Source organism: Aotus nancymaae, unplaced genomic scaffold (genome assembly GCF_030222135.1).
Source record: "Aotus nancymaae isolate 86718 unplaced genomic scaffold, 86718_ANA_hifiasm-v0.15.2.pri h1tg000036l, whole genome shotgun sequence".
In the NCBI taxonomy this organism is placed as follows: Eukaryota; Metazoa; Chordata; class Mammalia; order Primates; family Aotidae; genus Aotus; species Aotus nancymaae.
In genome coordinates this window covers 46,918,628-46,940,523 of record NW_026988450.1, presented here as the reverse complement: position 1 = coordinate 46,940,523, position 21,896 = coordinate 46,918,628, and the positions used below count along the sequence as shown (strand labels likewise).

Sequence of the window (21,896 nt, the reverse complement as noted above, 5' to 3'; positions counted from 1 at the left end):
TTTTTTCACAATTGGCATTTCTCCACTCACATTTAGTCAGTTCAGTTCTCCCATGGGGCTCTACTCACCCCAGATTCCTTCTTTTGTAGAAAACCCGATGCCCTGGCACAGCCGGCGGGTGAGCAAACTGCACATAATGATCTCTAAGCTCCCAAACCCAGGCCTGACAGCCGGGGTGAAAGGGAAGCTGGATGACGGCGTTCAGCAAGCCCGAGGCTTCGGCTCATGGTGGTTCAGCCGCAGCTCACGTGGCTGCTGCTGATTGTCAGCGAAGGCAGCTGCTTTGCATGTGTGCGCATGCGGCCTGCTCACCTTCCGGCTTTGCCCCACGCTCTCATTGTGGGCTGCCCCAGAGCTCGCACCCTGACCTTCGCTTTCCACACCCGCGTTCTCTCTCCAAGATTTCATCTATTTTCAGGGTCAGTAACCACCACCAACCACCTACTGCCTAGGCCTTTTCCTTGAACTCGAATTCCTCCATCTCCAGCTGCACCCAACCACGTGTGTGGGCTCCCTCCTGGACGCATCCGTTTGCCCCGAAAACTAGATTTCCTCTCTGAAGTTGTCTGTCAGTCTCAATTATTCCAGCCCCACCAGCCATCACCTATCTGATGTCATCAACTCCTCCCTGGGGCTGGGATGGTTGCTGTGGTCTCCTACTTAATTCTGTGGGCATAAGAAACACACTGAATTGACTGGACTGATTAGATTTGTTCTCTGATTCCATCTTTCATAGTCTGCTCTCTGTGTAGGGAGCAAAAGGGAAGCCAGGATCTGAATGTTTCTTGGGTCCCATGTTTGTAAGAAAAATACCCCATAAGAGTGCCAGGCCCATAGAGGGGAATCCAAAGGTATTGAATGAATGAGCAGATGAGTGAATGTATCTCTGCCCCACTCTCTATTTCTAATCCAGCACAAACATTATTGCCAGCCCCAATTTAGCAAAATGACCTGGTATTGCCCTCGACACCCCATGTTCAATTCCCCCTACTCAACAAAGGACACTGTTGGAACTTAGCTTGAGAATCAAATTGCTCCATAATGTATCCCAGCTTACATTCCTTCTCTCATCCTCCACTGATGCCACAAATAAACTATTCCAGAAAGGCAGTCTGGTCTAGCGCCATGACTGTCCCATCTGTTCTCTCAGAGCCTTTCGTCTCGGCACGATTTACTTCTGAAACCTTGTTCTGATTAATGAATGTCAGCTTTATTAAGTTACAACTGGCGTACAATAAACTGCACATATTTAAAGTGTACAGTTTGATGAATTGGGCATATCAATATATCATCACCACAATCAAGATAATGAGCAGCCATTACCCCCAAATTTTCCTGATTCCGCTTTGTAATCCCTCTCCCTGCCGCTCCCCCATCCTTGGCCCCAAGCACCCACTAATTTGCTCTCTGTCGTTATTAAGTAGGTACCATTTCCTAATTTTTTTTCTTTTCTTCATTTTTTTTTTTTTTTTTTTTTTTGAGACAGAGTCTCACTCTGTCCCCCAGGCTGGAGTGCAATGGCGTAATCTCGGCTCACTGCAACCTCCACCTTCCAGGTTAAAGCAATTCTCCTGCCTCAGCCTCCCAATTAGCTGGGACTACAGGTGTGCACCACCATGCCCAGCTAAGTTTTTGTATTTTTAGTAGAGATGAGGTTTCACCATGTTGGCCAGGATGGTCGTGATCTCTTGACCTCGTGATCCGCCTGCCTCAGCCTCCCAAAGTGCTGGAATTACAGGCGTGAGCCACCACACCAGGTCAAATTCCTTATATTCTTAAGTCCTTCGTTGGACATAAGCTTTGCAAATGTTTTATGCCAGTCTGTGGCTTGCCTTTTCATTTTAGTAGCAGAGTATTTTGAAGAGCAAATGTTTTCATTGGGATGAAGTATATTGATTTTTTTCTTTTCTGTTTTATAGCTTTTTGTGTACTATTTAAGAAATCTTTTCTAACCTGAGGTCACTAAGGTTTTTCTTCTACAGTTTCACCAAGGTATTTAATAGTGTCTGCTCTTACATTTAGGGTTAGAATACATTTTGAATTAGTTTCTACACATGGTATGAGGTAAAGACAAGATCTATTTTCCTTTGGCTTGTTTGCTTGCTTTTTTGCGCATGGCAATTCAATTGCTGCAACACCATTTGCTGAGGATGTTATTGTTTTCTCAATGAATTGCCTTCCCCCTCTGTCAAAAATCATTTCACCCCATACATATGGGTTTATTTCTCGATTCTGTTCTGTTCCATTGCTCTATGTGTTCATCTTTATACCAGTGCCACACTGTCTTGATTACTGTTGCTTTATGATTAGTCTTGAAATCTGGTAGTTTAAACAAAATTTAAAGATAAACTTTATCTTTTCCAAAGTTTTGGTTAATCTGCATGATTCACAGATTCCTATTTGTGCATTTGCCTACTTGCTAAAATGTGCTCGTAACCCACGTCAATGTCCTTGACACTCTCTCAGCCATTCATGGACCTGTGCAGAGTGGCAAAAAGTTTGAGTCACCCAGTACACATGTTCCTGGGTAAGGTCAAAGGAGGCAATGTTCTGTCTTCTTATTTCAGCTCTCATCCCATAAACAAGCATCCTTTCTGTGGTTGATGTAGTGCCACATTTTTTGCCTTTTTTTTTTTTTTGAGACAGAGCCTTGCTCTGTCACCCAGGCTGAAGTGCGGTGGCATGATCTCGGCTCACTGCAACCTCTACCTCCCAGATTCAAGCAATTCTGCTGCCTCAGCCTCCTAAGTAGCTGGGACTACAGGTGCCCACCACCATGCCTGGCTAATTTTTGTATTTTTTTGGAGTAGAGATGGGGTTTCACCATATTGGCCAGGCTGATCTTGAACTCCTGCCTCAGCCTCCCAAAGTGCTGGGATTACAGGCATGAGCCACTGCGCCTGGACTACATTTTTTGCCTTTTTGTACGTCCGGTTGGTGATTTTGCTGTTGAAAATAGACGCCAAGAGTAATGTGGAAATGCTGTCTGTTGTTCCTAAGTATAAGAAGGCTATGATGTGCCTTCCGGAGAAAATATATGTTAGGTAAGCTTTGTTTGTTTAGACATGAACAATAGCTTTCAATGTTAATGAATCAACAGTATATACTCAAAAAAGTGTTTTTAAACAGAACATCAAACAAGTTTATGTATTTATTGATGAATTTTGTGACTGGAAGCTCTCAGGAACTCAACTCGGTATTTCATCTAGGAGTAATGATTAAGAATTTGCAATTTAGTGTTTGTGGATATTTTATAGATCATAACTACTTAGAATAATGAGAATTGATGGTATTTGACTATTCTGTGTTTTTTTGCATGTTCGTATATATTTTAAAATCAGTTGTTAATTTCTAAAAAAAAAATAGGTTTGCTAGGATTTTGAAGGGGATTGCTTTGAATCTATGGATCAGTTTGGAAACAAATGACATCTTGGCCATATTGTCTTCCAATTCATGATATGGTATATCTCTCCATTTATTTAGGTCTTTTAAAATTAATCTCAGAAAGCTTTTGTGTTTTTCAGTGTGTAAATCATACACATCTTTAAAATTTATCCTTAATTTACATTTTCTGATGGTATTATAACTGGCATTTTAAAATTTCAATTTCTGACTTTTGCCAGTATACAGAAATATAATGAAGTAACTTTTTTTTTAAGTATATTGACTTTTTATCTTGCAACCTTTCTAAACTCATTTATTAGTTTTAGTGGCTTTTTTTTTTTTTTTTTTTTTGAGACAGAGTCTCACTCTGTCACCCAGGCTGGAGTGCAGTGGTGCGATTTCAACTCACTGACCTCCACCTCCCAGGTTCAAGTGATTCTCCTGCCTCAGCCTCCTGAGTAATTGGGATTACAGGCATGCACTACCACACTAGGCTAATTTTTATTGTTTTTTCCTTCTTGTTTTTTTTTTTTTTTGAGACAAGAGTTTTGCTTTGTTGCCTAGGCTGGAGTACAGTGGTGCGATCTCAGCTCACTGCAACCTTCACCACCCAAGTTCAAGCAATGCCCCTGCCTCAGCCTCCCGAGTAGCTGGGACCACAGGCGCCCACCACCATGCCTGGCTAATTTTTTCTATTTTAATAGAGATGGGGTTTCACCATGTTGGCCAGGATGGTCTCGATCTCCTAACCTCGTGATCCACCCACCTCAACCTCCCAAAGTGCTGGGATTACAGGCATGAGTTAATGCGCCTGGCTCACACTAGGCTAATTTTTGTATTTTTAGTAGAGATGGGGTTTCACCATGTTAGCCAGACTGGTCTCAAACTGTGGACCTCAGGTGATACGCCTAACTCAGCCTCCCAAAGTGCTGGGATTGCAGCCATGAGCCACCACACCTGGACATTATTGTTAGTCATATTGATTGATTTTTGAATGTTAAACAAAACTTGCATTCTTGGAATAAACTCCATTTGGTCTTGATATATTGTTCTTTTCATATATTGTTGAATTCTATTTGCTATATTTTTAAGAATTCTCACATCTAAATTCACAAAGAATGTTGGTTCTAGTTATCTCTCTCTAATAATTCAATGTTTTTTCTGGGTCATGCTCCTTGTTTAAACTCCAACATAAATCTATTAAATCACTTATGTAGCTTGGGAAAAATAATGTTAGGAACATTTCCAAAGAATGAAAGCAGTAAAATGCACTTGGTATCGTTCTTGAGAGAAAAAAAATTAAGCTGGACAGAAGGTCTATATTTTCTGCCAAATGAAGTTTTCTCAATGCTATATTATCATCAGCTTCCAAATAAATTAAATGTTCCAGAAGAAAGGGAAAATTCCTTATTTTGAAAAATATATCAAGAAAAAGAAGCAAGATAACGTTCTTTCTTGTTAGTAGGACAGGAATTTAGGGAAGGGGAAGGATAAGAAGAAATAGCATGTGAAGTGGGGCACACTTCATGAGATTTCCTTTCCCCCCATTTTTTTTAAATGGGAAAAGGAAGGAACATAATATTCCATTGTTCTAGTATTATGCTGATGCTTTTGCATATGTCTCATATAATGGTATTGGATAGGGAAGACTTTTTGAAAGGCAGAAGGAATCCACAATATTGACATCCAGTACATTCAAAATTGCCCATACAGGCACAACTTGGAAGGTAAAATTCTACACCTTGATCTTAGTCAAAAGGCTGAGAAGTGATGGACGCTAAGATTCTTGAATGCATTTGATCTAGTCTTTGAATGGAAAGGCCCTTTTTAGACAATTAATATCCACCCAGAGAGGGTTACCTGGACAGTGAAGAGACCCAAAACTAGGTCATGAAAAGATGTGTTTTCCCCTGAAAAAGAGAAAATTGATAGGAGTGGGGTCAGTGTGTGGGAATAACACTCTTCAATAATTGAAGGGCTTTCTCTTTTCATTTGGATAAGGAAATAACTTTTTGGTATATGCCTTCAGATGGCAGAAATAGGATCAAAAGTGGAAATTATAGACAGGTAGGATCTCAGCTCAACCGCTGATCCAGGCTATCTGGATATGGGATTCAGGTGTTTTGTAATAACTGGATTCTCAAGAACCATCACCCTTTGGAACACTGGGAGGGGAAAGAATTCTGAAGTCCCATAGGAGAGGAAGCCAGAAGTCTAATAGCCAAGGTCCGTTACCATTCAAAGAATGTATGAATCATGTCAAAGGCAGTGGCTCACACCTTTAATCCCAGCACTTGGGAGGCTGAGGTGGGTGGATCATGAGGTCAAGAGACCGAGAACATCCTGGCCAACATGGTGAAACCCTGTCTCTGCTAAAAATACAAAAATTAGCCAGGCATGGTGGCACATGCCTGTAGTCCCAGCTACTTGGGAAGCTGAGGCAGAAGAATTGCTTGAACCCAGGAGGAGAAGGCTGCAGTGAGCCAAGATGGCACCACTGCACTCCAGCCTGGTGACAGAGTGAGACTTCAACTCAAAAAAAAAAAAAGAATGTATGAATCAACTGTGTGTTTCCCCTCTCCACACAAATTACAAATACACAATGGTAGGGATATATCTATATCTATATCTATATCTATATCTATATCTATATCTATTTCATTTATATATATTTATAGAGTATATATATATATATTCTATAGTGTGTATGTGCATGTGTGTATTTGAAGGCAGTTGCTGAAGAGGCCCTCCCACTATTATTCTGTGCAATGACAGTAGCACAGTAATTGGCAATGGACTTGGGGAAATAACAATCAGTTGAACGTTAGTCCTGAATTAGTTCTAAATCTCCCTGGGATTAGTGGGCTGTGGAACCTGTCTGTCTTCCTGGCTTAGAGAAGGTTCTCTGGCTGAAGGGTTGTCCTGCTGCCATCTGGGTGTCCTCAAGGGTCATGGGACAGACTCAAATGATGACCAAGAGCTAGGACATAACAGGATTTGGATTCTTGCTTGATCACATTGCTAGCCATGTGACCTTGGGTAAATTGTATAACTTTTTTGTTTCTTATTTTCCTTATGTATAAAATGAGAGAGATAAAACCCACTTTAAGAGCTCCTTGTGAGAATTAAGTGAGATAGCAGATATAAAGCACTCAGGAGCGCTTCTGGCACATGGTAAACATCTAAAAAGTGGCTATAGTTAGGCCTGACCTCGTGTGCTGCACACTAAGGTGGATGTGGATTGCAATCACTTTTGCTTGAAATTACCCTGATTGTTAATTTGATTCACTCCCATGCAAAAATGTGAGCTCCAAAAAAGAAAGTATAGTGCTGTGTTCATCACTATTTTATTTCCAGTACTGTGCATGCTGCCTGGCACATTTCTATGCTCAAAAACATTTGTTAAATGAAAAAATAAATGAACCAATCAATGGTTGTATGGAAGAATGAATGGCAGCACTTCTTAGGGAGTAAGAGGTGCTTTGGGGAGGAGGTGTCACCCACATGGCTTTTCATCTGGGAGACTATCCAGCTATACACAGGACATGGAAATTAAGTGGAAATAGCCTCCAGAAGTGGAGTGCATCCCTCCTCTCCAGGCCCATTGTAAGTTTCTCTCGGTGTTGGCAGGCATAGGTCCCTGCTCATCAGCAGGGGTCAGTAGATGGCACAGCCATCACTTGGCACAGCTTTTAACTGTCCCCTAGACCAAAAACAGGGCCTAACAAAGACATAATCAATGAGATAGGTATTGATTTGTTACCACCCTTCCCATCTTATGAGTGAGGAAACTGAGAGTTAAGGAGTTTAAATAACCAGCTCAGAGTGAAACAGCTGTAGCTGGTAAGTGATAAGGTCAGGGTTCAAGCCCAGATCTGTGCACAGTGAAGGCTTTGTTCTTCCCCCAAGGCCCCTGGTACACCAATTTGGGGAAAGCAAAAGAGTTGTTAGTATTATCCTCTTCTGAAAGACAAAGAGCTATTCTTTATCACTGAACATTGATTGATTGAGATGGAGTCTCACTCTGTCACCCATGCTGGAGGGCAGTGGCCCAATCTCGGCTCACTGCAACCTCCACCTCCTGGGTTCAAGGGATTCTCCTTCCTCCGCCTCCTGAGTAGTTGGGATTACAGGAGTGCACCATCACGCCTGGCTAATTTTTGTATTTTTAGTAGAGATGGGGCTTCACCATGTTGGTCAGGCTGGTCTTGAACTCCTGACCTCATGATCTGCCCACCTCAGCCTCTGAAAGTGCTGGGATTACAGGCATGAGACACCACACCCAGCCTTTTCATTACTGCACATTTATTAAACTAAGTCTGGCTAAAGGTTAAGATGGCTTAACTGCTTCAAGGTGACTGGAGAACTGGGTCAGATGGGACAGCAGAGCTCTGCTAAGCCCTTCCCTGGGACCCCTCACTGCCTGAGGCCAGTGAATCTCAAAGTGTGGAAGTATTCGTCAGTTAATTGAAAATCCAGACCTGTTGACTCTGAATCTCTGAGGGTGAGCCCAGGAGTTGACTTCCTGGCTAATTCTTAGTTACTGAAGTTTGAGAATCCCTGCCCTCCTGTGCCTGGGCCTCCCTGCCCCTCCACCTGGTCAGTTTGTCTGAAGCCCAGGCAGGGTCTACTTCACGTTTTCCTGTGCCTCAGCCCTGGGCAGGAGGAAGCCAAGGCCAGAGCAGTACTTGAGAGGCAGGGTACATCAGGGCCTGTGGCTGGCCCGGGCAGGGGTCTGGCAAACCCTGCTGTGTGGGGAAGGCCTTGCTCATAAAATCAGGGCTAGAACATTTTATTTTTTATTTGCTGGTGTCAGAATTCCTCTGGCTTGGCTCAGCCAGCCCATGGAAAATAAATATCAGCAGATTCCCAGATCCCAGTCACTCACTGGGGCATGAGACAAGGAGAGGAATTCCTTGTGCTTCTAAGAAGAGAAGGGTGCCAGGTGCAGTGGCTCACTCTCATAAATCTCAGCACTTTGGGAGGTTGAGGCAGATGGAGCCCTTGAGCTCAGAAATTCAAGCCTGAGCAACCTTACTGCTACAAAAAAATTAGCCAGGCGTGGTGTCCTGCAGCTGTGGTCCCAGCTACTCAGAGGCTGAGATGGGAGGACTGCTTGAGCCTGGGAGGTTGAGGCTATAGTGAGCCATGACTGTGCCACTGTATTACAGCCTGGGTGACAGAGAAAAATCCTGTCTAAAAAAAAACACAAACCAAAGGAAAAGGAGAAGGAAGAGGAAGAAGAGGAGTTGGAGGAGGAGGAGGAGGAAAAAGAGAAGGAAGAAGGGAGTGGGCAAGATGGTAGGAGGCTGAGATGGGCCAGATAATCATCTGGGGCAGTGGGGAGGATGCCTGAAGAGGATGAGGGGTTCCTCCAGAGGATGGTTGAGGGGAGGCAGAACACCTGAAGAGGTGGAGGTGTCTAAAGGGGGGTGTCTAAAGAGATCTCTATGTTGTTTGCTGGGCAGTGTGTGAGATGACCTTTCCCAGGCTCCCCCAGTTCTTTAGGAAACTCTATGAACCCATGAGTATTTGCTGCAAGTGATTTTTTGTTGTGGATCTTGAGGAAGCGTCAGATCTTCAAGTGGAAGATGAGGATGATTCAGGCTGCACTCAACTTGGGATCCTGGGGTCTGAGAGGAGCCTAAGAACACATACACCCCACCCTACCCCCCGTAAACTGCCGCCGCCCCACACTCCTGGGATTCACAGAATCCAGAGGGCTCTGGGCTTCCACAGGCCACACAGACCTGGAGTGTCAAGCAGATGTTACCTATTCTTGAGGGTCAGGGAGACCTCCAGCCACCCACTCAACCCTGAAACTGAAAAGTGAAAGGAAACATGGAAAAGGTGGTTTGCCTCTATAAATGCAACATTAATTACAGCCATTTGTGCAAACTGCTTTCCATTAATGCTTAATTGCTTACCATGAAGTACAATAACAGTTACACATTGCAGCAATTACGCATCGAAACAATTACACACTGCAACAATTATGCATTGTAACAATTACATATTGCAACAGTTACGCATTACATGAAGCAAGTGTCAGATTAGCTGAGCTGTATTTGCTTCCACGTAGGCTGGTCTTTCTCATACCTTGCTTTTGTTACCCTCACCATCTGTGGGTTAACCCAGTGGCTTTATCCATAACTTCAAAAAGTAAGGACATGGTAGTCAGCATATGAGTAATTCTGTCTTTTAAGGGGCAGATTACCTCATGCTGGCTCAAATATCAGTATATTGTCTAGTCTTTGGGGCTTAGCAAAAAAAGAAAATGCGAGTTCTAATATCTTACATCTGTCTACCCTCTTTTTTAAAATCCAGAAGACCTATTATATAAGGTGTTCCACACCAAAGCAACTAGGTCCCTGCACCCCTCTAAAAGAGAACTTGAATAATCATTCCCAGCCAAGGTTAATAACTCTTCCTAAATCCATGCTTTATAGAAGATAATAAAATATAGAAATAATTCCTTAGGCTACTGTTAATAAAGACAGTGGATGAAAACGCTCTTCAGTAGTCCCTGCTAAAGAACAAGCTTGGAAGAAAAGGAGACCAGTTCAGACATTCAAAGAGGCTATTTCTGAGATGGTGCTTCCACCCGTCTTTCTAACTCTTCTTGATGGCCTACTATGTGCCCAGCTCTGGACTAGGCACTGTGATGGGGGTCAGCAGAAAATACTAAACTTTGTTTCTGTCCCCAAGAGATGATAACTGGGGTAAGGCATCACAGAGGAATAAAATAAGCCCAGATAAAAGAAGAGAGAGGAAGAGGGAAGAGGAAGAAAGCATAAATACATCAGCAAAGCAATCTTACTTCTGCAAGTCGTCTGATCTGAGTTGAGAATGTAGCCTTGTTTGCACCTGCAGACATATGAGCCGGGGGTGTTGATGCAGAAGTGGGCACAGTTATGCTCCAGGGTGCTGCACATGTGGGCCGCTGAAAGGAAAGACACAGGAAGTTAAGTGAACGGTGGTGCCTTCTCTCACTCCATTCCAGCCAGCAAGTATTTATTCAGAGCCTACTCTCTCCTCCGGGCAGAACCCAAGAAATAAGATGCAGTCCCCACCCTCAAGGGGGCTCGCAGTCCAAAGTGGACAAAACAGGGCCAGATAAAGGGCCACAGAAAGTCAAAAAGAAACGGTGTTAGGCTGAACCATATGAAATTGCTGAATACCTGATTGGTTTTGATCTACAAAAAAAAAAAAAAAAAGTGGTCTGGGCATGGTGGCTCACACCTGTAATCCCAGCACTTTGAGAGGCCAAGGTGGGCAGATCACCTGGGGTCAGGGGTTTGAGACCAGCCTGACCAACATGGAGAAACCCCATCTCTACTAAAAATACAAAATTAGTCCGATGTGGTGGCACATGCCTGTAATCCCAGCTACTCAGGAGACTGAGGCAGGAGAATCACTTGAACCTGGGAGACAGAGGTTGCGGTAAGCCGAGATTGCACCATTGCACTCCAGCCTGGGCAACGAGAGCAAAACTCCGTCTCAAAAACAACAACAACAACAACAAAAACACAACAAAAATTTTCAGTTTAACTTAATAATACCCATGTGGTGGGCAGGGGAATCAGAAAAGTTTGCCAACATCAGAAGGGGCTTTGGCTTAAGTGTGGATTTTCAGCAAGGAGCAATGGGGCTGGAGGAAAAGCTATTAAATAAACAAGAATGTGTTAAAGAACCAACAGTTTCTCAAAATCATCTTTCAAGAGTAATGCAATTTTTGACATGCAAAAGTATACACAAAATTCTGGAGTAAAAAATGCACTCATACGTTTCATGTTTCTATAATCTTTATGTCTCAATTTAAGATATCTCTTCATTTAGTTTCTTTTCTTTTTTTTTTTTGAGACAGGGTCTTGCTCTCTCTCCCAGGCTGGAGGGCAGTGGCACAATCATGGCTCACTGCAGCCTCAAACTTCTGGGCTCAAGCCATCCTCCCACCTCAGCCTCCCAAGTAGCTGGGACTACAGGTGTGTGCCACCATGCATGGCCAGTTTTAAAAAAATTTTTTTTGTAGAGACAGGGTTTTACTGCATTGCCCAGGCTGGTCTCAAACTCTTGGGCTCAAGCAATCCTCCTAACTTGGCCTCCCAAAGTGCTGGGATTACAGGCATAAGCTACCACACCTGCCCTCTGCATTTAGTTTCTGAAGTACCTCAGCTTTTTGGTACATTAGTTCTTGCCTAAGTTTGTCTGTAGCTCATAAAAATTCTCTTTTTTTAATGTGCAAATTTATGACTTTACTCAATGTAATACAACTTGATAGCATTTAAAATTAACAAGCAACAGTATAAACATAACAAGTTATGCAAGTGTTCTCATAAACAAAAAAGATGTCTATACGTAGAAATAGATTTTTGTGAAGCTAAAAATCAAAGGAACTATGAAAAGCTTAGAACAATTCCATTAATCCGGTGCTTTGGAAAACTCAGCTATGATTAAATCCATCTAAAATTTCTGTCTCTTTACATTGAAGTAAGAAATATGGTGGGCAATAAATGAACTAGGGAAGCAAAACTGTTTTATTTCACATAATACAATTTAGAATGTACTGTTCTGAATTTGATTGTCTGTGTTTTGGTTCCTGTTAGGATACAAATAACACTAAGAAGGTTTGTAGATCCAATCAGTCCTCTTTACTTCAGGGTGAAATAAACAGCTTTTTTTGTGACCTTGTACAATTTTCTTTTATTATTACTATGAAATAAAGTAGAAGTTTTCTCATTTTATATCGAATAGAGATAATATCTTACTATGTTGCCCAGGGCGGTCTCAGCCTTCTGAGCTGAAGTGATTCTCCTGCATCAGCCTCCCAAAGTGTTAGGATAACAGCGTGAGCCGCCGCACCCAGCCCCTTGTGCAATTTTCTTAACCTCTTTATAGAACATGACGATAAAAATAGCACCTGCCTTATAAAAATCTCCAAAGGCTTAAATTAATGGAGATGGTTGTGTATCGAGAACAGTGCCTGGGGAATGCTGAAGATGCCTGCTATTTCATAGCAAAGAGAATTATGGTGGCATTTTGTCTTATTTTACATCTATAGGTTCCTCCTATGTATATTGACCTTCAAGTCAGTTTTCACTCAGCATTAATCACAGATTCTATCCATATTGATACAGGTACTGTATTTCATGGAATCTAAAACGCACTCCAGTTTCAGAGACGTCAAATCGTGAAGACACATTCAGTTGATCCTCATTCTTCACAGATTCCACATTTGTGAATTTGCCTACTCACTAAAATGTATTTGTAAGCCCAAACCAATATTCACAGAGTTTTCACAGTCATTAGTGAACAGGCTCAGAGTGCATAAGCACTCAATTTAAAATATCTCTGCATTAGCCTGGCACAGTAGCTCACACCTATAATTTCAGCACTTTGGGAGGCCAAGGTGGGCAGATCACCTGAGGTCGGAAGTTCAAGTCCAGCCTGACCAACATGGAGAAACCCCAACCCTACTAAAAATACAAAATTAGCTGGGCGTGGTGGTACATGCCTATAATCCTAGCCACTCAGGAGGCTGAGGCAGGAGACTCACTTGAACCTGGGAGGCAGAGGTTTCGGTGAGCTGAGATTGTGTCACTGTACTCCAGCTTGGGCAACAAGAGCAAAACTCCATCTCAAAAAATAAAATAAAATAAAATATCTCTTCATTTAGTTTCTTTTGTGAGACAGGCTCTTGCTCTGTCATCTAGGCTTGAGTCCAGTGGTACATTCACAGCTCACTGCAGCCTCAATCTCTGAGGCTCAAGTGATCCTCCTGCCTCAGCCTCCCAAGTAGTTGAGACTACAGAAAAATGTGTTGCTTGGTGCAGATGTTCCCAGCTGAGGTTGAACAAGGTGCCACTCTGCCTTCTTGTTTCAGCTTTCACTCTGTAAACAAGTACCTTTTTACAGTCTACTTCGTACCACTTTTTTTTTTTTTTTTTTTTTTGCATTTCTGTGCTTTTTGTAAGTCAGTTTGCTGTTTAAAATGGTGACGTGCTGTCTAGTGTTTCTCAGTGCAGAAAGGCTGTGATGTGCCTTACAGGGAAAATGCGTGTTAGATAAGTTTCATTCGGTGAGGAGTTACATTATCCTTGCCTGTGAGTTTGATGTTAATGAATCCATGGTATATATCAAATAAGATGTTTTTGGCTGGGCATGGTGGCTCATACGTGTAATACCAGAATTTTGGGAGGCCGAGGTGAGCGGATCACTTGAGTTCAGGAGTTTGAGACCAGCCTGGCCAACACGGTGAAACCCTGTCTCTAGTAAAAAAATACAAAAAGTAGCCAGGAGTGGTGGCAGGTGCCTGTAATCTCAGCTACTCGGGAGGCTGAAGCAAGAGAATTGCTTGAACCCAGGAGGCGGAGGTTGTAGTGGGCTAAGATGGTGCCACTGCAGACACAGCGAGACTCTGTCTCAGAACAAACAAACAACAACAAAACAAGTAAGATGTCTTTAAACAGAAACACACATGAACAAGGCTATGTATTGATCAGTTGACAAAAATATTGGCACCAGAGGATAGCAGGAACCTAACCCTTGATTTCCACAGAAGCAATGGTTTAGTATTCACTAACTCAGTGTTTGCAGTGACTTTATAGAACATAATTATTGTGGATAATGAAAACTAACTATTTTAGATTTAATCAAAACCTTTATCCCTCCCAATGGATTTATCCATCGGTCATGACTTTCCTCATTTTATCTAGCCATTTCCTCGTTAGTCAGCGTTTGGATAGTTTCCAAGTTTTCACTTTCACAGTGTTGTGATGCGCTTTCCTGAGCATGTCTCCTTGAAGGCATGTGCAATGGTTCCTCTGGGACTGGGTCTCAGTTTAAACAGATATGGTCTAATTGCCTTCCAAGATAGCTCATATCAGCAATGATGGTCCTAATGATTCCTATCCCCTTAAAACTTCAGCACTTAGTGTTATCAAACTTCAGTTTTGACCATCTTATGGTGGGGAGTAATCATTATTCCACTTTTAGTTTGCATTTGCTTTGCATCCTGGAATACTCTCTTCTTTTCCTGGACTGCCGAAGTCAAATTGCCCACAGGCAGAGGACATTTCTGAGGCTCTCACAGCATGTCACTGTCTCTCTCCATAATTAAGGAAGTATAGTGTCTAGGCAACCAACTACACGGCAGTCACCCACAGCCATGAGTGGGAGGCCCGGGGGATGTACCTGCTGCCTGTCTTCTTGCTGAGACCCTAACAGACAAAACAAGAAGACAGGAGATGTGAGGCAGAGAAAATACCTGCTGGGCAGCAGGCAGCATTGTGGGGAAAGGATGGCTGCTGGAAATAGACCGCCTGAAGGCTCAGCTTCGCCACTACCTATGACTTGTGCTAATGACTTGGTTTCTCTGAACTCCACTTTCTTCACCTATCAAATGGGGAAATTAGGCCAGGCATGGTGGCTCATGCCTGTAATGCCAGCACTTTGGGAGGCTGAGGTGGGCAGATCACCTGAGTCCAGGAGTTCAAGACCAGCCTGGCCAACATGGTAAATCCCGTCTCTACTAAAAATATAAATATAAGCCAGATGGCCAGTCACAGTGGCTCACCCCTGTAATCCCAGCACTTCGGGAAGCCGAGGCGGACAGATCATGAGATCAAGAGATCAAGACCATCCTGGCCAACACGGTGAAACCCCATCTCTATTAAAAATACAAAAATTGAATCTTGGGCCAGGGGCCATTTTGGAAGCATCTGGCCAAGCTCTGCCTCCTGTCTGAATATGGAGAAGGAAAAGGCAAGGAGTGGACTTCCACAGAGAAGGCGAGGGAAGAAGATCAGCAGGCTTCTAATCAACCAAACACAATTGCTTTGCCTGGAACATCCACGAAGGGTGAAACCAAAGGAGAAGCATCTGTTAAAGGTGACAGAGTGCTCTGCCCTAAGAGGAAGGCAGAGTATGACAACCCCAGACCTCAGAAGAAGATACCAATCCCTCTATTACCCTCTAAACTGCCACCTGTTAATCTGATCCACCAGGATATCGTGCGGGCCTGGTGTCAACAATTAAAGCTGAGCACCAGAGGCCAGAAACTGGATGCATATAAGTGCCTGTGTGCCTTTGCTTACCCAAACCAAAAGGATTTTTCTAGCACAGCAAAAGAGGCCAACTCCGGAAATCATTGCAAAATAAATTAAAGGTGGAGAAAGGGAAAATGTGCCTGCAAAGTTCTGGGACACAGCCTCCTCAAGTGGCCCTTCCCCCTGCGGAAGGGCTGCCTGCTCTGGAAGACCCACTGCTCTCCTTGAGGAAGTTAATACAGTTGTGGCGACAACTTCTGCCCCAGAGGCTGTGCTGGCCTCCTGGGCGAGAATATCAGCCAGGGCGAGGATGCCAGAGGCAGTGGAATCTCCACAAGAAGCCAGTGGTGTCAGGTGGTGTGTGGTCCATGGGAAAATCTCCCCAAAGACACAGATGGTTGGGTTCACCTGCAGGTTCATGCTGGTCAAGCCTGGGTTCCAGAAGAGCAAGAACGGAGAGTGAGTGCATTCTTCTTGATTCCTGCCTGCAGCCCCGCACCTTGAAGACAATATGTTGTGCCCCAAATGTGTTCACAGGAACAAGGTCTTAATAAAAAGCCTCCAATGGGAATAGAATATCAGGAAAAAGGCCATATCTATGGTAATTAATGGCAGAAAGGCTGGAGAGTCGATTCCCTGGTGCTGCTGACAGGTGAACTTGGTCCTCTCCACACCTGCTTACGGGCCATGCAGACTGCTGGGGTGGCAGATCTCAGCCTAAGACCCCTAGCAGTGCCTTTTGTTTTGTGAGTAGAGCTATGATAGACTCTTGCATTTAAAATTGGAAAAACATTTTGTAAATTACCATAAACTGTAGTTAATTCGTAGAACAATTATTCATACTACCTTTCTAAAATAGAAAAGACTTCAGCAGCTGTTTTGTTTTGTTCTGCTCTTGTTTTTTTTTTTTGTTTTTTTTTTTTTTTTTTGAGACAGTATCACACTCTGTTGACCAGGCTGGAGTGCAGTGGTGCGATCTCAGTTCAGTGCAATCTCCCCTCCTGGGCTCAAGTTATTCTCCTGCCTCAGCCTCCCAGGTAGCTGGGATTACAGGCACCTGCCACCACACCCAGCTAATTTTTTTATTTTTAGTAGAGATGGGGTTTCACCTTGTTGGCGAGGCTGGTTTCAAACTCCTGGCCTTGAGTGATCCACCCACCTTGGCCTCCCAAAGTGCTGGGATGACGGGCATGAGCCACTGCACCTGCTCTCAGCAGCGCTTTGAAGTGAGAACTGCTTCAGCTGAGCGTTGGAAGGAGTTGAGTAAAACAGTAGCTTGCTCCCGTGCTCAATTTTTCCTCCTCTAAACACAACTTTAGGAGCTGCTTCATTCCAATTGCAATTTCATAAAACAAAGTATTTTAAGGCAAAGAAAGGCTGTTAATTCTCTCCCTCCCCCAAAACATGGTTTTTAATATTCAAAACAATATTTTTCAGAGTTCTCTTAATAACCTGAGATTTTTATGGTGTGACTATAGAATCAAAACACAAGGCACTTTGTATTATTTCACTTAAAATTTTTGTATTTCTGGTGTTTAAAATGTTTAAGGTTGCCTCCCCACTCAGAAATACATAATATATTGAACTTAAAATGTGTTTATTAACCGATTCTCCATAAATAAAAATATGTAGAGAAAATAATTCATCTGTTATATTAAGGGAACCGTATTCACTGCATGCAAATTATTGTTAGTGTTCTTAACTCAAAGTAGAAGTAAACCAAAACGTGTGATTTTTCTTTTGCATGACTTGTTTTTTTCTTTATTAGCTGGTGGTATGGGTTGGATCATTCGTTTTTTAACACTGCTTACTTAGCTGTAATTGACATACAAAAACTGTACATATTTAATGTATCCTATTGAGTGTAATTAATTTTTATTTTTTGTGTGTGTACTTCCTAAATTTATAGTCCTGTGAGTCTGGGAACAGATCTGTTTTTCACTTGTCCTGATTTATCGACAGTTTCCAACACTGTTTTGTTACCACAAGTAGAGGATCCTCCCCCCCACCGCCCTGCTTTAATGAAGATAATAAAAATAATGCACTGGAAGGAGTGGTAGAGTTGGAAAATTTGTAACCATTATAATATAGATGTAATAGGTTGGGAAAGTCCTCAAAAATGTTAAAACAAGGAAGGAAAGTTTATTGAGAAGCAAGATATTCTTCTCTCCTGCCCCCCATATTGGTCGCTGGTGGTCAGAATTGTTCAGTGTAATAAGTAATAGACATTTTTTCTCAAAAAAAAAAATACAAAAATTAGCTGGGCATGGTAGCACGTGCCTGTAGTACCAGCTTGGGAGGCTAAGGCAGGAGAATCGCTTGAACCCGGGAGGTGGAGATTGCAGTGAGCCGAGGTCACGCCACTGCACTCCAGCCTGGCCACAGAGGAAGACTCCATCTCAAAAAAAAAAAAAAAAAAAGCCGGGCTTGGTGGTGATCACCTGTAGTCCCAGCTCCTTGGGAGGCTGAGGCAGAAGAATTGCTTGAACCCAGAAGGTGAAGGCTGCAGTGAGCTGAGATCATGTCACTGCACTCCAGCCTGGGCGACAGAGCAAGACAACATCTGAAAAAAAGGCAGGGGTAGGGGGGAGCGGGGGAGGATGAAAAGAACTATTGCATTGGATTTTAGAGTGACAGCTTGTTACTAAGGCTTATTTTGGCCATGTGCCATGAGAGAAATTGAAACTACAAGATAATAACTTGGTGTAATGGAAAGAGCACTGGATTGGGAGTTAGAAGACCGTGTTCTAGTTCCCTCTACCTTGAATAAGTGAGGGAAGGTCTGGGAAATCAGGCAGCTTTTCTAGGCTGTTTCTTTACCTGTAGAATAAAGGTATGGACAGGCTCTAGCGGCCTCAGTACACACACCTATTATTCAGTCTTTTTCTAGAAACTGCCCTTCCTTCTCACTCCAGACACCTTGTATCTGGGAGCTGCTGTGGTAGTCTGAGGTAGTCCCACTCCTAGCCACTGTTGGTTGGTCAAGGTTTGACACTCAGAGTCCTTTATTGGTATTTAGGAACCAGAACAGCTTAAAGGGGGCTCAAGCTGAGGACAAGTGAGCTGGGGGTGCTGGTGGGCCCATGCTTCCTGCCTGTGGACCAGAGACGGAGAGGAGTAGAGGGAGAGACGGAGTGAAAGCAGGACCCTCATGAGTACTGCCCTCGTTTCCATGGATAATATAATGCACTCCCCTCTGCTTTCAGAGACAAATTGAATTTCTGACACTTTCAACCAAAAGAATCCCAAACATTTTCACTGAACTAGAATAAAACTTTCCCATCTGTAGAGTGCTGTGGGTGAGTGCTGAGTGGCTGTCGCAGCATCTGGGCCTTATGTCTTGCCTTCCTGTGGGATGGGCCTTTGTGGTAAGAGACGAAGGGAGAGCAGTCTTGCTGCCTCCACTGGCCTGCTGAGAGCCTCATGTCTCAGTGTAAACCCCTCTGGGTTTACACTCAGCCAAGGCCTTGTGTTCAGCGGGGATGAAAAACTAATCAGCAGGCGAAGTCATTGGTGTGATTGAATTTGTTGACTAAGAAATAAGAACTTTTTTTTTTTTGACCTGGAGTCTTGCTCTTGTTGCCCAGGCTGGAGTGCAATGGCACGATCTAGCCTTACTGCAACCTCTGCCTCCTGGGTTCTAGCAATTCTCCTGCCTCAGCCTCCTGAGTAGCTGGGATTACCGGCGCCTGCCACCACGCCTGGCTAATTTTTTTGTATTTTTAGTAGAGACGGGGTTTCACCATGTTGGCCAGGCTGGTCTTGAACTTCTGACCTCGTGATCAGCCCGCCTCAGCCTCCCAAAGTGCTGGGATTACAGGCGTGAGCCACTGTGCCCAGCCCATTTTTTTTTTTTTTAATGACTGTATGAATGACTAAAGCAGTGGTCAGTGTGGGGAGGGGGACTGGAGGTCTTGTATCACTGAGTACAGTAGACTCCACGTTTGTGAAGTCAGTCCAGCCTCCCCACTTCACAACTGGGCCTCAAAGGGGTACAATCAGTGTAGACTTCGCCCAGGCCAGTTCATGAAGGGTGTGTCCTAGGAATACTATTAGGGCCTTCAATTGTGCCTGACCTGGGTGGGGTGGGCCTGTTAGGGTAGGAACAGCCTGGCTCCATGCTTCAAAATGCCAGAAGAGACTGATAAAGTCGGCACCTAGAGGTTAATTAAAAGCAGTCCTGCCCAGGTGGGAAGAATCACCAGAACACTCAGGCCAGCGTTGTCTGCCCCTAGATTCAGTGTTTTCTCTTACTGGGTGGCAAAAATGGCAGACTCCAGGATGTGTGGGTGTTGGTCATTTCATAAACAGGACCTCAATTCACAGGGAACCTGTGGTCTCTGGGGTGGCCTGAGAATGCAACCTCAGGATTCCCCGTGCTGTGGCTGGTATGGGAAGTCCATACCTGCAGATATAAAGCCTCCACTGTGCTCAGGTTTATAGCCAGACAGCCAAAGAGACAAAGCCAGGACTCTTACCCAGCGAGGTCTGGCTCCAGAGCCTAATCTATTCCTCACTGTATGATAAAGATCTTGCCTTGATCACACCCAGACACTGACTGTCCCTCCCAACGTGCAGATGCAGCACTGATTTTCAGTTCTGCCTGCAGAAGGCCTGGGCTCATGTCTCAACTCTACCACTTACAGACCACACACAGTGGCTCATGTCTGTAGTCCCAGCACTTTGGGAGGCAGAGGCAGGAGGGTCATTTGAGCCCAAGAGTTCAAGACCAGCCTGGGCAACATAGTAAGACGCTATTTCTTAAAAAGGAAAAAAAAAAAAATAGAGAAATTCAAATAAAAATTATTCAGGTGTGGTGGTGCACACCTGTAGTCTAAGCTGGGATGAAACTTTGAGGCAGTAGTAAGCTATGATCATGCCACTGCACTCTAGCTTGAGTGACAGAGCAAGACCCTGTCTCAATAAAACAAAACAAATAAACAAAAACAAAAAAAACAAGCGCTAGCGCTTACAGGTATGTGACCTTGGACAAGTTATTTAACCTCTGGTTCTCGATTTCCTCTTCCATGAAATGGGAATTATAAGAGCATCCACCCGACAGGTTTGTTGTATGAATAAAGTGAGTTAACATATGCTAATAGCCTCCAACAACACATGCATACATTAATATCAAGAAATGTTAGTGATTATTAGTATCACCTTCTCTTTAAAGCTCTCCTGGGGCCCTCAGGCAGACCCTGACAATTTCCAGTTCTGTAAGATAGGGATAATAGAGCTGGGTATAATGACAGGTAGTCTCAGCTACCTGGGAGGCTGATGTGGGAGGGTTGCTTGAGCCCAGGAGTTCGAGGCCAGCCTGGACAACATAGTGAGACCCTGTCTCTTAGAAAGAAAAAGAGGATAATGATAGTACCTGCCTCAAAGGGCTATTTTAAGTATTAAATGAAATACATATTTAAACGTACCTAGCACCAGGCACGGTGGCTCACACCTGTAATCCCAGCTCTTAGGGAGGCAGAGGTGGGAGGATAGCTTAAGCCCAGGAGTTTGAGACCTACCTGGGCAATATAGCAAAACCCCATTCTCCTACAAAAAGGAAAAAAATTAAAAAGACCAAAAAAAAAGTGTAAAAGTGCCTAGCACAGGATAACATTAGCTATTATTGGAGTATAGTTTGTGAAAGGAAAAGAAAATCTCAGGATCCCAATTCACGATGCCAAAAGAAAAAAAATTAAGCTAAAAGCTGAGTAATGCAAGAAACTGCCTTTGCTTTTGTTCCTAAGCAGATAGCTACAGATAAAAGGTCAGATCTCTCCACAGGTGGCTACTCTATGTTCCCCTTACCTTATGCAAGTGTTGATTTACTGAGCACTAGAGGAATATAGAATTGACTGTTCCGCTACCTGCCCCTTTTCTCTTGCAACAGGTGGATTCAGGAATGTGACCATGCCCTCCCTCTCTCCCTTTTAAATACTGAAGCCCTCAAAATCATCTTTGGAAAAAGGCACAGACCTCAGATTGTTTCTGTGATTTTGTGTTCCTTTTTTCCAGGCATGTCCTTAACCTTGGAAAAATAAACTTTTAAATTGATTGAGACTTGTCTCAGATACTTTACAAGTTCAATGAACGTTTAAGGGACAAATGAGACTTCCCAAACCTCAGAGACGTCATCTGCAACAAAGACGCTCACCATTGTTGTCCGATCGTTTGAGTGCAGATCAAAACTGAGGCCATCTGCCTCACCTGTGTGTCCTCAGGGCATTTGTTTGTAATAATACATAACAGTGCACACTGACTCTACCATTTACAACACCTGTTTGCTCATCTACTTTCAGCATATAAAATCCCCACTTAATAGATGAGGCAACTGAGGCTCAGAGAGCACAAAGAATTTGCTCAAGATTGCACAGCTGGAGTCAGATTCTCTTCCCCCTACGAAGGCTCCCTTCAGAGTTTCACCTATTTCAAGTGAATGCCAACTGCAAGGCAGGTTTATCTGGCTAG

General features: G+C 43.5%; 1 protein-coding gene and 1 pseudogene across 3 annotated transcripts in view; one reads left to right on the top strand and one right to left on the bottom strand.

Annotated features, from left to right (window-relative positions):
* The window catches only part of MATN2 (matrilin 2), a 173,369-nt gene that overhangs the window by 85,451 nt on the left and 66,022 nt on the right, over positions 1-21,896 (bottom strand). For all 3 annotated transcript variants that reach the window (XM_064384440.1, XM_064384441.1, XM_064384442.1), the window contains exon 4: positions 10,205-10,327. In XM_064384440.1, the coding sequence (XP_064240510.1) occupies positions 10,205-10,327 (123 nt within the window). The remainder of the gene's footprint in view (positions 1-10,204; positions 10,328-21,896) is intronic.
* Positions 14,552-16,005, top strand: LOC110569306 (developmental pluripotency-associated protein 4-like; annotated as a pseudogene).